This window comes from Falco punctatus (genome assembly GCF_963210335.1).
Source record: "Falco punctatus genome assembly, chromosome: 6".
In the NCBI taxonomy this organism is placed as follows: domain Eukaryota; kingdom Metazoa; phylum Chordata; class Aves; order Falconiformes; family Falconidae; genus Falco; species Falco punctatus.
In genome coordinates, this window is record NC_137585.1 from 92,011,169 (window position 1) to 92,024,242 (window position 13,074).

Genomic DNA, 13,074 nt, shown 5'->3' on the forward strand with positions numbered 1-13,074 from the left:
GGTCATCCTGGAGAAGAGCTGTATTTCTGCTACTACTGCACTAACTGCATTAAGATTACTCAACTTTTCCAGTCAAATGTGTATTCACTATAAAGTTCCTTTTCCACCTTGAGCCCACTGATGATAGTAGTCAGGAGGGTGAAAACAGAACATCAAACTTGGGAAAGCTTGGTCTTCCAGTGCTTTGCACCTTGAAGCACATACACACAGCTTTTCCTGATTTCTTTTGCTGTTAGATGCCTTTTCTAAAGAGATTCACAGTCAGGAGCATTTTTAACAAGTTTCTCGCGGTGCAGTTGTTGACAGCATCCCTAGTTACCTGTATTTCGGACAATTGATTCTTTTGCTAACATTCGGCTTTGCATTTCCTGGCTATAAGGAGCGGACAGTCTGTTCTGGTTTTAGATTGTGAGATCCAAGCAACAGCAACAAGAGAATAGAACTGAGGAACTGGGGCAAAGATCCTGAGTAGCAGCAGGGAATTCACTGATGAAAAAAAAAGGAAGCAAGTTTAGATTTTATAAACTGTATTTATTCTCATTGAATAGTTCTGATAACACCAGTACTTAAGGACTGTGAGGTCAGGTTTGGCATTAACTTAAAACCACTCTGCACAGGTTGGTTTTCTCCCAGCATTTATGTGGGTGGCTGATGTCATAAAAATATTCCTCCACATACAGATCTCTGCAGCTCACGTGAATCTTTATTGGGAAACATGAGGTAGAAGAAGAATGCTTTATTTTTCTTGGATGTTCATTGTTCTTTCTCCAGATGCACTTTGTAGGCTTGATATAGAAAAGGAATATGGGGCCCTGTGGGAAAGCAGTCCAACAGAGAATTAAGAGAGAGCAGGGAGTGAGTGGTGGTCACCTTCTTGGAGGACTGACGGAGGGTTAGAGGAGACACCATCGGAGCAGCCACGGAGTGGTGTGTATTTATGTGCACACCCACAGCTGGCTTTTCAGAATAAGATGACTGTGCGTACACAGAGACAGAAAAGAAGGGAGTGAAAGTAGTCAGCACTCTAAGAATACACTTGATGAGTTAGGTTGTTTTTAATCTCCGATTTGGGGTGAGGGTCTTGTGTGTCAGCCCCCTTGAAGATAGTTGGTCCCTTTCTTCTAGTGCTAACAACATTGTGAAAACGGTCCTCTTGGTCCGTTTTTTAAATCCTAACACTATACACTGTTGCTTGTGTTTAGATGGCTTGTTGGAACACAGAACTCCAGGAGACAGTGGAAACTTAACAAACTTTTATACAAGGATAAATAAGGGATTTTAAGCACACACTAATCTCTGAAGAGCTCATGTTAGCATTTACAGAAGAAAGAAGGGGCAGAATAATAGAAGGAGAATAGTGGGAATAAATGAGACTTGAGGAAAAAGTCTTCCAAGAGATGCATTCCTTGAACCCTTGAGAGGGATGCTTAACTAACATTGAGTTAACAAACTGCAGTTGTGCACAGCAGTTGCATGAATCCCATGAAAGGGTCCTTTCAGTAACGTACCTTATCTGCTGAGGTCTCAACCCGGCTGGTGGTGCTGGCTGCTCACACAGAGCCCTCAAGGGGGGGCGACCCTCAGGTGGAGGGTCAGGGGTCTGCCTTCCCTTTTTCAGAAAACCTGAGTGATGAGGCCAGAATCTGTCATCAGATGGCTTTTGTCTGGCCTTCGGTGCACCCAGCACATCCTGGTGCATAAACCCTGACTTCTAACACCCTTTTTTTCCCAGGCTGCTGCTACTGGGTCCCTGTTGCCCTGGGAGAGATGCAGCTGCACCCAATGGCCCCCTAGTCCCCAGAAGCTGGTGTCAGTCTCCACGGGACCTTCAAGTGTCTGGTTTTCATAGAAGCCACTCTTCACCTTCATTTCAGTGTGCTGTTGCAATGACACCCTGAAAAGGGCCCATATTTAGCGAATTGGCTTCTCTCTAGAACGCAGGGTCTGTGGTGGCATGAAAAATAATTGCCTGCCTTTGCATGAGGCACCACCTTGAACTGAAAGGTCCCTGCCTACAGTGTTTTGGTTTCGGGCTGCTTTGAAGTTACTGAGATCTCTGGATATTTTTACCTCCAGGCAGGCAGAATTACTGTTTTATAAGATTTGGAAAATACATTATATTCTGTGGGAAACAAGCAGGTTTGTAAAACAGAGATGCTGTCATGAACTTCATCAAAATGAAGGATAACTTTGGATGGAGGGAAAGCATTTCCTGAGGAGACCTGCTTATCTCACTGAGATTCTTTTGTGCGGAGACATTTGACAGCTGAGCAGAAGAGCTGCCATCCTGCATCAGAGCCAGAGTCTGTCCGGGCCAGTATCCTGTCCCTGATGAGGGCCAGCTCCAGATGCTTCAAAGAAAAATGTGTTTCCATCATGATGGGAAATAACTTCTCCATGTGATGTATTTAATGCCAATCCCAGACACTTGCTGGTTGATTTGGGCAAGAAGCACAAGACTAACGGTTTCTTTGATTTTTGTTGGGTTTTAGTTTTTTTTTTAATCTCAACTAATTTAACAGTAAATATTCTGAGCAAAATTCAGCTCTGGCCATATCTTGATTTGTTAATGAAGTCTTTATCATGGAACTGCATTGTGGCAGCAGATTTCTTGGGTTATTAAACAGCCATAGCCCTCATAACCTTTTGCAGGAAAATTAGTTAGTCTCAATAAAGGAAGACATATTCAAAGGCAAAGGAGGATCTGATACAAAATCTGAGCTATAGTTTTAAAACTCTTTTGTATGATGGGCCATTAACATTTCTATTTTCTTCCTCCTTTCAGGGATCTACCCTGGTTATTTTTCATAACATTAGATTTGAACTTTGTGTATCTACTCTACGTTTATCTTTTCAAGAAATGCTGCTATCTATATACGATTATTTTCCATTTGTTTTTTAATAAATGGGTCGGTGGTAAAGTCTGACCATAGACACTACAGCTTTGAGGGTGTGACCAACACTTGCAAACCGTGACTCCTACTGCTGAATACCAGAGAGATTGCACCAAAGCATGGGTTGTGCTCGTACTTACTAGATATAGCACTTCTGCCATACGTAGGTCTTTCTTGGTAGCTAAAATTAACTGGCATGTGTTTCTGGCACTGTGTTGCTGCTGTTTCCAAAGTGACAGCTTCTTCTTTTGCATCCCCAAGAGAACACCTGAGAAGCGCTACATCTTTTTCTAAACACTGCCTACTTGCCATCTCCAGTATGCAAAGGGCTCTTGCCATGTCAAGTGCTGCCATGCACCCGCTGAAACAACCACTCCCAGGGGCAGGAAGGGAAGTTTTTCCTGTCAAGTGCCCACTTGCTCATCACCAACAGGCAGGACACCAGCCTCTCTCTCACCAGGTATGAGACCCCCCACTGATGCTCAAAAAGCCAGGAAAAGCCATGTCCTTCTGACCCCCTCCCTGTATTTTACTAGAAGCGCTTGCCAACGCCTCTCTTCTCTAACAGCATAATAACGTACAAACCTCACACGGGTATAACCATGTAATTGTATCTTTGGTTAGTCATTATTATTAACGGTGTAACTGCAGACGAACTGCTTTCTCTTCTGCAGCATGAATCTTATTTTCTGTAAATGGGCCACACACTTTAAAAACACATGAGCACTTTTTCTTGGCCAATCCTCCTTCCAAAATGCGGAGTGGGGTGAGCACAGCAGGAACCTCTTTCTGCAGACTTTTGTCCAGAATAGGTGATTTCTGGAATGCTGTTGCCAACATATATTGTATAAATTGCAATTAGAAAATTCATGAAAGCACATCACTGTTTTTAAAATACTTCAGTGTTACTGGAAGACTCAAAGGGCCCACCAGGCCCTGCAGACAGTTTAGTATCCCACATTTTTCTTTTAGTTATTTCTTATTTTCAAAATCACTTTACACAAACTGCATTAGAAAGTCATCAGCAGAGAGTCTGTAATCTGCATAATCCTTAGGACTACTCAGGGGGATCTGCAGAACACTGGTGGTAGACAGTAAAAAAGTTTATAATGAAAAATACCCTAAAAGAGTTATAATTTCCATTGATTATTTTTTTTCTCGTCAGTTGTTCATATCTGTATTTCTGTATAATTGGTCACATTTTAGAGGAAATTACACTAAATGTGTTAAATAAGACTAAATATCCTGCTAATGATAGATTAAATACCTCTAACAAGTGCAACCAGTGTATTTAATCTCAATATAATCACACTGTACACCTGAGGTCCATTTCAACTTCTCATCCTGTCCTGGAATATAATTAGGCAGGAACCTTAGGGACACACTCATCACTAACCGACATCTCTGTGCTGGAGCCAAAGTACAGGTCAAGTCATAGCTGAGTTCGAGGCACTGACTCTAAGAATAGATACAAATTTCCACTGTTAGTAACAGAGTAGTAACACAAAATTAGACTACCAAGAAAATATAATACGTCTTAAAGAAAAAGTAGCCCTCAAAAATACTTTTCAAAAAAAATCTTGAGGCTAACAGGAAACAAGGATGATAATAGAGACCTGCTCAGAAATTTTAGTAATTTTCTTTCTCTGCAGGCTGTGTTAGAGCCTGTGCAAAATGTGGTCAGTGACTAATTTACATTTCCTGTTTTATGGCCCTTGTCACACAGCTATTCTGAAGAGTTGGTGTGTTTATGCACTGGAAGACATCAGGCCCAACCTCAGGAAACCGTGGTTCAGACTCTTGCTCCGGCAGTGGTGGCTGTGCTAAAGCTCCAGCTTTCGAGGCCGTGGGTACAGAGCTGCCACCGCAGAATGCTGCGCTGGGACAGGCAGACATGTACTCATGCCCACCCGCTCACCACCCAAAAAGCAATTCCACTTGCCTTGAAGCTGGGCTGCCTGAAACCACATCTCTGCGTTGTTCTCCTTTGTGTCAGGGCTTGCCAGAAAACAGTCAGTTGCGGGTGGAGGTTTCCAGAAGCATATGAAAGCCAAAGGAAAATCAGCCACATGAATGCACAGTTATTTATAAATAAAGTGCTGGTAAGCTGCCTAATAGCTTGTTCTGTAGGTAAAAAGGAGATCTGGCAGCTACTTTTGATCTCCTGGAAGTCAGGCTGGCGAACACCCAACGCCTGATGCAGAAGGGGTGTTCAAAGGAAGGCACAAGGCAGCTTAGCTCTGCCCAGGCAGCCCAAGGGTGGGCTTCACGGGCAAGGAAAGCAATGCAGAAGTCTGCTAAGTAGCTCAGCACAGAGGATTTCAGATGTCTGTAACAAACATTGTATACAATTCGGTACAGAACATTGTAAACTGCTGATAAAAATCATCGGTTTAGTGCAGGACTAAACTGCTTTCCCCTGGGTGCTGATCTCTCACAGATCTTTTCTGCAAATGGAGGCTGCTTCAAAAATGCCATTTCCCTTGAAGTTGTGACTAGCATTTATTTCCCCATGCTGCAGTTAAATTTAGCAGTAGATTTACTTTTTAAAACTAGGAACTTACTAAAATCTTCAGATTTTTCTTTATAGAATAAACTAGGAATCAATAAAGTTGTCTTAGAATGTGGTAATATTCTATTCACGTTTTACAATTCTAATAACTGCAATTCTAATATGACAGCCTATTGAAATTCAGATATCTGACATCATATGGAGTTATTAATGTGGAGCTAAACCAATTCCTCTGTGTGAGACTTTGAATATGATTTCTTACTGAGGTTACATAGTCTTTATGTAACTGAACATAAAATATTTATGTGTATTTGGGGCTAAGCTGCTTATTCATTAATGATAATCAAATGAATATAACATGTAAATTTATTTCAGATCTAGAAAATACAAATCTAAAAAATATCATTTTACAGACAATATTCACCATTTAGTTTATATTTTAGTATGGTCTTAAGCCTATCTTGCACAGAATTATAATGTAACAGAACAACAAAATAGTCTATATTTTAACTTTTAAAATTTCCTTAACTAGAGTCTTACCATATACATCATCCAAAAAAAATTGTGCACACTAACCAATTAAACATCTACATTTCAAGAATAGATTGACTATATCTCATAACTGAGACACCAATTACAGTACATTTATCAAAAATCCTTCAAGAATACACTCAGTAGTAACAGTGGTAGCAGTAGTTAAAATCTTAAGTTCTGTGAAATGATCAAAGCAAATGATAACAGAATTTAAAAATTCAGTTAATCATTTATATGTAATGTAAAACCCATGTAACACTACAATGAAAGAAGAAATTACATGGGCACAAGTGCAAAAAAGCAATAGTGTAAGCCATCTTCTCTCTTTGGTAAAGATCAATTAGCAGGAAGTATACCATAGTAATTCAAGTCAAAGACTAATTCATGCTATATATTTTTTTTGTTTTCCTACCATAGGCAGACTTGATGATTTGCAAGCATCCTACAGTAGAGAAATTACAATTCTACTTAACACTGCCCATTTTTTCCTCTTTTAAGTTTAAATATTGAAATTAAAGATAAGGATTTTTTTCTTTCATAAATAGTTTTTCAGTAGTATAGTCTCTTTAGGAATTTAAAAATAAATAGCAAAATATACACAATTTCAAAGATTACATTTAATTTCTTCTAGGTATATCCTGAAAATATATTACCAAAGAATAAATAACTTTGGGTTTCTCAAATATCTGGTAAAATGTCAATTACTCTTACATAAGGAGTTTTCTCTGAGGACTAAGGAAGTACCATTGCTTTTTACAAAGCTTTTACTATACAGGTGGAATTTTAATAACTTTACAGTAAGAATATAATCTGCGATATAATATGGACATTCCCCATTCAAAAGTACAATAAAAAACCTTTCAAAATGAAACCTTCAGAATTTCAGGTTCAAACCTGAGGAACTTCCAGGTAACTACGAAGTTCTCCTGGCAGGACAGGCAAGCTCAGTTGGCTATGTCAGGAGACTACAATAATAGTAAGGTAATTTCCTCTAGTGGTAGAGCCAAAGCTGTTTTCTACTGACAACATACTAAAAACCAAAAAGGACAAAGTGTTAAGGAAGGGACAAAAGAGAAGGATGTGGGTGAACAACACCTGAGTGTAAGTCATCCCGAGAAAGAAGTGAATTGCCTACAGGGATTTCAATACAACCATAGATTTTAAATAGATTCTTCTTCTTTTGAAGGACTTGACCCTCATGAACAATTGAGGTAACATCAGGGAATTCGCTATTTGAATTTGCCGGTTATCGTCTTAATCAAGCTCCTCCTTCATATTTATCTGAAATTATTACTAAAGAAAACAAGAAAAATGCAGGCAACATCAGCAAAGTAACTAGTTAAAAGAATCCAGCAACTTGAACTGTCATTAGACATTAAAAAAAAAATAAAATCTTAACTGCAGGAAGATCTTCTGGAGGGGCAGAGCAAAAGTCCTTGCCTTTTTAGAAGATCCATTTAAGCTGCCAGCAAAGTAAATGCAATTTTGACTGCTCATTTATTCAAAATTCTTAAATAACATGTAGATTAACTAACCTCCTATTCACGCCCACAGTTAATTTACATAAAATATTAAGCAGAATGCTTTTCTACTCCTTGTTTAATTCCAAGCACAAGATGTAAAAACCAGTTAAATTGCACAGTCCAGCCCTTATCTCTGCAAACCTCTATCTGATCAAGAAAATGCTTTTTGGCATCTTCTTCGCTTTTCCCTACTGTCAGTGCATCCCGGATATATTCAATATCCTCTTTGCTGGTTAATTGGGGCATACCAGTCATTAGCATCATGGAAAACAGGATGATCAGCAGGTTTGTGTGATGTCGAAGAGCTAAATAAGCCTTCACACATACATCCTACAAGAGAGAAGATTTTTTGTTAGTTGATGAGTGAACTGAGAGGGATGGTGTAGGAATTTCACAGGACTCTCATTAACCAACACTACGGAATCGCTCGAGTACATCAGAGAGAGGAGACCCAACAGAAACGTTCACCTGAGCAGAAACATGAAGCAAACTTCTGCATCTGTCATTTGATATTCATTCATCACCACACCTTGGGGCAACAGGTACTGTTTTGACGTAGAAACTAAAGGCTCTTTTTAATAATATTAACTGCTAAAGCATAAAACCTTAGCTTCACAAAAACTTCAAATTAATTTACCTGTCATATAATCTCTTTCTGTGGCTGTTAAAATAGACAGCAATAATTCACTATCTTTCTTTCCAATTTGTATGTTCCCATTTAAAGACCATAGCTGGCAAGTGATACCGAATAAAGCAGCACCTCCAGGGGACCGTTCTTTATTTCATATATACGTCTATTAACTTTGCAGAGGTGACGGGTTTTTTAATGGAGAAGATTTTTCAGGCTTGGCGTTCTGATAAATTTTTCCATCTGACAGCTCTAGTTTTCAAGCACACTGCCTTGCTGTAGGACTTCTATGTTTATGTACTGTCATACTGGATTCCATAGATATTTTTTTTATAGCTTTTTCACTTCCACATATAAGTAATTTGTGCTTAACAACATAACCTTTAGAAGAATGAAAATTCTGCAGCTTGGAAAAACATGCAATGCTTTTTAAAAGAATACTTAATGCTAAGTGACTAATACATAAACTGACATTATTATGTCTTATATTAAATTTATTACTCATTTACTTTTAGAAATAACATCTTAAGGAATACAATGCAAAGAAATCAATCATATATAGAAAATTGAGCCTGTAATGCAGTAATGTAAAAAGGTTAAAAATATTTCTAAGAAAGTTGTTGCTATTAAAATCAAAGCTTAAGCAATGCTAATTTTTAACCAAGTAAATATCCAATTTAATAATTCCAGAAATGTACATGAATTGATTAAATAATTCTTAAGAAATCCAAATATTGTCATGTAAAGTTCCACCAAATCTCATCAGCCCTCTAGAACACAGTTTATTTTTGACAAGGTCTATGGTATCTTTCTTCCTTAGAAACACTAAGTACCCGAATAGTCTTAACATCTATCACTGTTCCTATCAGCAACACCAGGACAACCAACCAGACAGGTTAGGAAGATACTAAGGAAGGAAGATGATATGTTGAAGATCTGTCTGTAGGGTTGTTTTTTTCCTGTTGCCTGGGCCCTTAAATCTTTCACTGTTTCCAAATAAACCCTGTCCTGAAATAAGGTCATACTTATGATCTCTAATGTTAGTTTAGCTCTAGTGAAGCAGAAGATAAATTGCAATGGTCAAAGCACAATTTGCAACAAAAAACATCATCATCTTATCACAGGGATTAGTTTCTTTCCATGACACCAAGGGGAAAAGTAAAAAAAAACAAATTCTACTTATGTATTATCAACTTCAAACAGGGAAATCTTGTCACAAGAGTTAGTGTGTGTTTTGTTCCCCTTGAAAGGGATGAAAGCTCTTTATAGTTATATCAAAGGTTTTATATTTCTCTATGGATGATGCATCTCACTACTGCAGTGTCTGAGACAGTAAAACAATTATGCAGTCAAGAACCTGGCATCACTGCATCTCAAAGGCAGTCTTTCCAGGAATTCAGAAGATTTAAAAAATCTGTATCTGCCTGTTACAGTTATTTATTCAGACAGGAACTGAATGGAATTTTGAATTAACATCTTCCAAGAAAACTAATTTTTACACTTCTGAGAGAGGCAGAGAGAACTAAAAATAACACATAGTTATGTGTCACGGATATGTAGATGTTTACCATGGGGTTAAGGAGGAAGCTGCTAACTAATCATAAGCCATAGGCAAAATGAGAAGAAACGAAAATCCCATTGTCCAACAGAAAATAAAAACCCAATTATTTTGAGAGCTTGAAACTGTTCAAAGTATTAGTATCCTAAAGGTCAGACATTTTTATAATACAAAGTGTCCGAGTTCTGTTTATAAGCCATCCCTTCCCTGTACAGTGTACTACAAGTAAGTATTTTTCAATCACGAATTGGACACCCTTCTGCTTTCTGTCACCTTTATTTGACAAACACATGAGGATTTGTAAACAAATGGTATAGAAGAATTTGATTAGTACTGAAAATACAGCTGTCTATTATCAAGTCAGCAGAGAATGAAAATGAATGAATTAAATTAAATGTAATGAATACAAATGCATTCAAAATCTAATGCAAAAACTAGCAAAGACAATTTTAGGCAAACTAATAATAGGTAGGTGGAGAAAGCTCAAAAGACCACAAAGATCTCAGATGAGGTTCTCTCAAGGGTTTCTACAAGTAAGAAGTGAAAAAATCACATGCACATAGGAGTAAGAGTTGCATGGGTTTCAGCCAAAGGCTGGAAAGGAAATGCCACCACATATGATACTCACAGCAAGAGAAATCTGGACAGTACTAAGGCAGCTGAAAAATTCATAGATGGAACAGAAAAACACTCGTCTTCTCAGATTAAGTCATGCTTAAATACATTTTTTGCAATTAGGACAACAGACCATCAAATACTGCTTCCTACTAAGCATTTCTGTGATGTCATTAATAACCTCTGGCCTCTAATTTTCATTAAACCATCACAGTGAAGACAAACAAAAAGGGAAGCAAAATTTAGATTAAGCTTATAGGAATGAGCATTATTGCTAGTTCCAGAAAAGTTGCCAGGCCACTGGCAGCTTTAGAAGTTCACTAATAACAAACTATGCTCTGTTGCAGTGAACTTTGGTCAAAATTATTTGTCTAATTAGCCTCCTCTGACAGCTGCAACAAGAGCTATAGCTAACACATCTGTATGGACTGTATCCAACAGATGACAGAGAAATACTTTTTTTTTTTTTAAGTAGATATTTTAAAATATTAAAACCACTGAAGCCTGTAAAAAACAAAGGACTCCTCTAAAGTACAACCTATTTTAATGTAGTTGAAGTACAAATTAATGAGAGATGCTCTTAAAAATTAATGAAGGATAAATGCTGAGACTTTTCCATTAATACACGAATGAGTCAGCAGGCACACTGCATGAATCCCTCAATATTCGGAAACATGATGAAATCAGCCAGTTGAAAAGTGAAGCTATATTTCATTTATTTTTGTACTCTGACTATATAATTAAAACATACTTTTTTTACCAAAAAATATGCGATGCAGATCTTGCTCTGTATTACTATTTTACTTGTATGGAAGTATTTTAACTTTTTATTGGTGTTTAAGACAGAAAAGCCTTTCAATGTACTACTGGAATAGAAGTTTATAAACAGTATCTAATGCAGTAGAATTGTACATGAACTTACACATTTTGGTTGGTATTATTGTTGCCGGTGCTTAAATCATCCACTTAAAATGACCAGGTCACATATCACGGTCACAGTTCACAAAGGTAAAGCACATCAATCACCTTTCATCTGGTTAATGACACCAGCAGAAATGACACTGGCACTATCACGGCATTCCTAAACCATCCACATTAGTGGGATGGTAGCAGTATTTAGAAACGTGTACCAGACTAACAAAATGCGTATCCAGTCAAATCCAGGAGTGTATGATGAAGGCATGGCTTACGGAAGAGAGGTTAAGACCAAAATCACCTCCTATGGATTTTGGTATTTCGGCTGCTGAAGTAAAGGTCAGATATTCTATAAAAAGCTGGACGATCCATCACCTCACTGCGGACACTAACAGGTTGCTAGCCTTCCAATTCTCCATTAGCGCAGTTTCACATTTTCAGTTATTTTCTGCTTCCAGAACAGAGGTCTTCTATGAAATGACATACCCTAGAGTGGTGTTTCAGCCCCACACTTGCACACAGCTTACAGCTGCAGCAACAGTATCTTTCCTGTAGGTAGCACAGCTCACAGGCTTCTCTGAGAGCATGGGCTCAGCATTCCCCTCCCACAGCAAAACCACCCTGCTTTTAAATCTTTTGAGCTACAAGCCTCCTTCAAAACACCTGCACTGTGATAAAACCAGTCCTTGCGCAAAACAGACTCAAAAAACGCAACTGGTTCTTTAGTTATTTTCAGATGTCTGGGCTCAAGGATGACAACTGCTTTGCTGTTTGCTGTCCAGTCATGTATGTCTTCAAAGTGATGTATTCACTATCCTTAATTAGGTACTCAGGTTAGAAAAACAGACTCCTTACAAGGACAGAGAGACTGGTTCATCCACAAGAAATCCAGAACACCTAAGTCAGGCTTTTGCTTTGACTCACCCTCTGGAGGAAACTTTTTCTTTTGATATTATAGGGAACCTGCTTTCTAAATCAGGCATTTATTTAAAGAATTTAAAGACCCTAACGATAAGCACAGGAGTAACACCGCAGACATCCATTTACTCCTGCTCAGCCATGCTCTAGCCATTTCATTAAACATACTAAAGAACATTTTGCTTTGCTCCCTCCTTGGCCAGGTCCTACACAAGCTTGAAAAATAGCAACTGTTTTCGAGGGGTTCAGTTTCAAAGAGAAGCCGCAATGGAACAGATCTTTAACACCATTCTCTTCTTCCAGAGCATTAAGTCCATCCACTTCACAAAACCAGAACCTGACACTGCTTAGGGTCACTGCAGATTTCTATTCAGATGCACTAGTCTCAGCCCCAGAACAGGAAGGCAGAATCAGGAGGGAGTAACACGATAGAGCCAGCTGAGGAATGCCTCGCACCTGCTCGTACTACACAAAAGGCTCTGCTCAGTGCTTTGAGTCTCCTCCAACTGCACAAATACTGAAGCCCTCTACAAAGTATTTTTAATCAAGACAAGAAAGGACAGCCTATCTGGTCGGCTACTAACTGAATCTTTTCATTGTGGCTTTGTTGATGTTTGAATTCTAGTTCCCATAATCCTACTGATAATTTTTGCTCTTAGCTTGGCCTCAAATATCTTGGAATTGTATTATTATTCAGTAAATTTTATTAACATAATACCCAGGAGCCTAGACCTTTGGATACTAAGGCACTAATGTTCATTTCAGAGGGTAAAAAAACACTGCTTAATTGATTTGCAGCTAGATATTCACTCTTTACCTGAAATTTATGGAAATGGAGACTTGTCTTCTTTCCAGAAGTCCCCATGACAAACAGAAAATCTGGAGTCAGCACAAAAGGAACTCTTTCTTTATTAATTCCAAGGAAGCTTTTATAATTCCCAAGAATATGACCGAAATCAATATGGAAAAGATTACCT

General features: G+C 38.3%; 1 protein-coding gene across 4 annotated transcripts in view; it reads right to left on the bottom strand.

Annotated features, from left to right (window-relative positions):
- Positions 1–5,754: 5,754 nt before the first annotated feature.
- Positions 5,755–13,074, bottom strand: part of PIK3CG (phosphatidylinositol-4,5-bisphosphate 3-kinase catalytic subunit gamma) — a 36,363-nt gene continuing 29,043 nt past the window's right edge. For 3 of the 4 annotated variants that reach the window (XM_080392774.1, XM_080392773.1, XM_080392772.1), the window contains exons 10-11: positions 12,915–13,072; positions 5,755–7,793 (exon numbers count right to left, since the gene is read on the bottom strand). In XM_080392774.1, coding sequence (XP_080248900.1) covers positions 7,512–7,793; positions 12,915–13,072 — 440 coding nt within the window. In that variant the 3' untranslated portion in view covers positions 5,755–7,511. The remainder of the gene's footprint in view (positions 7,794–12,914; positions 13,073–13,074) is intronic. The other variant, XM_080392775.1, reaches the window with a different exon arrangement.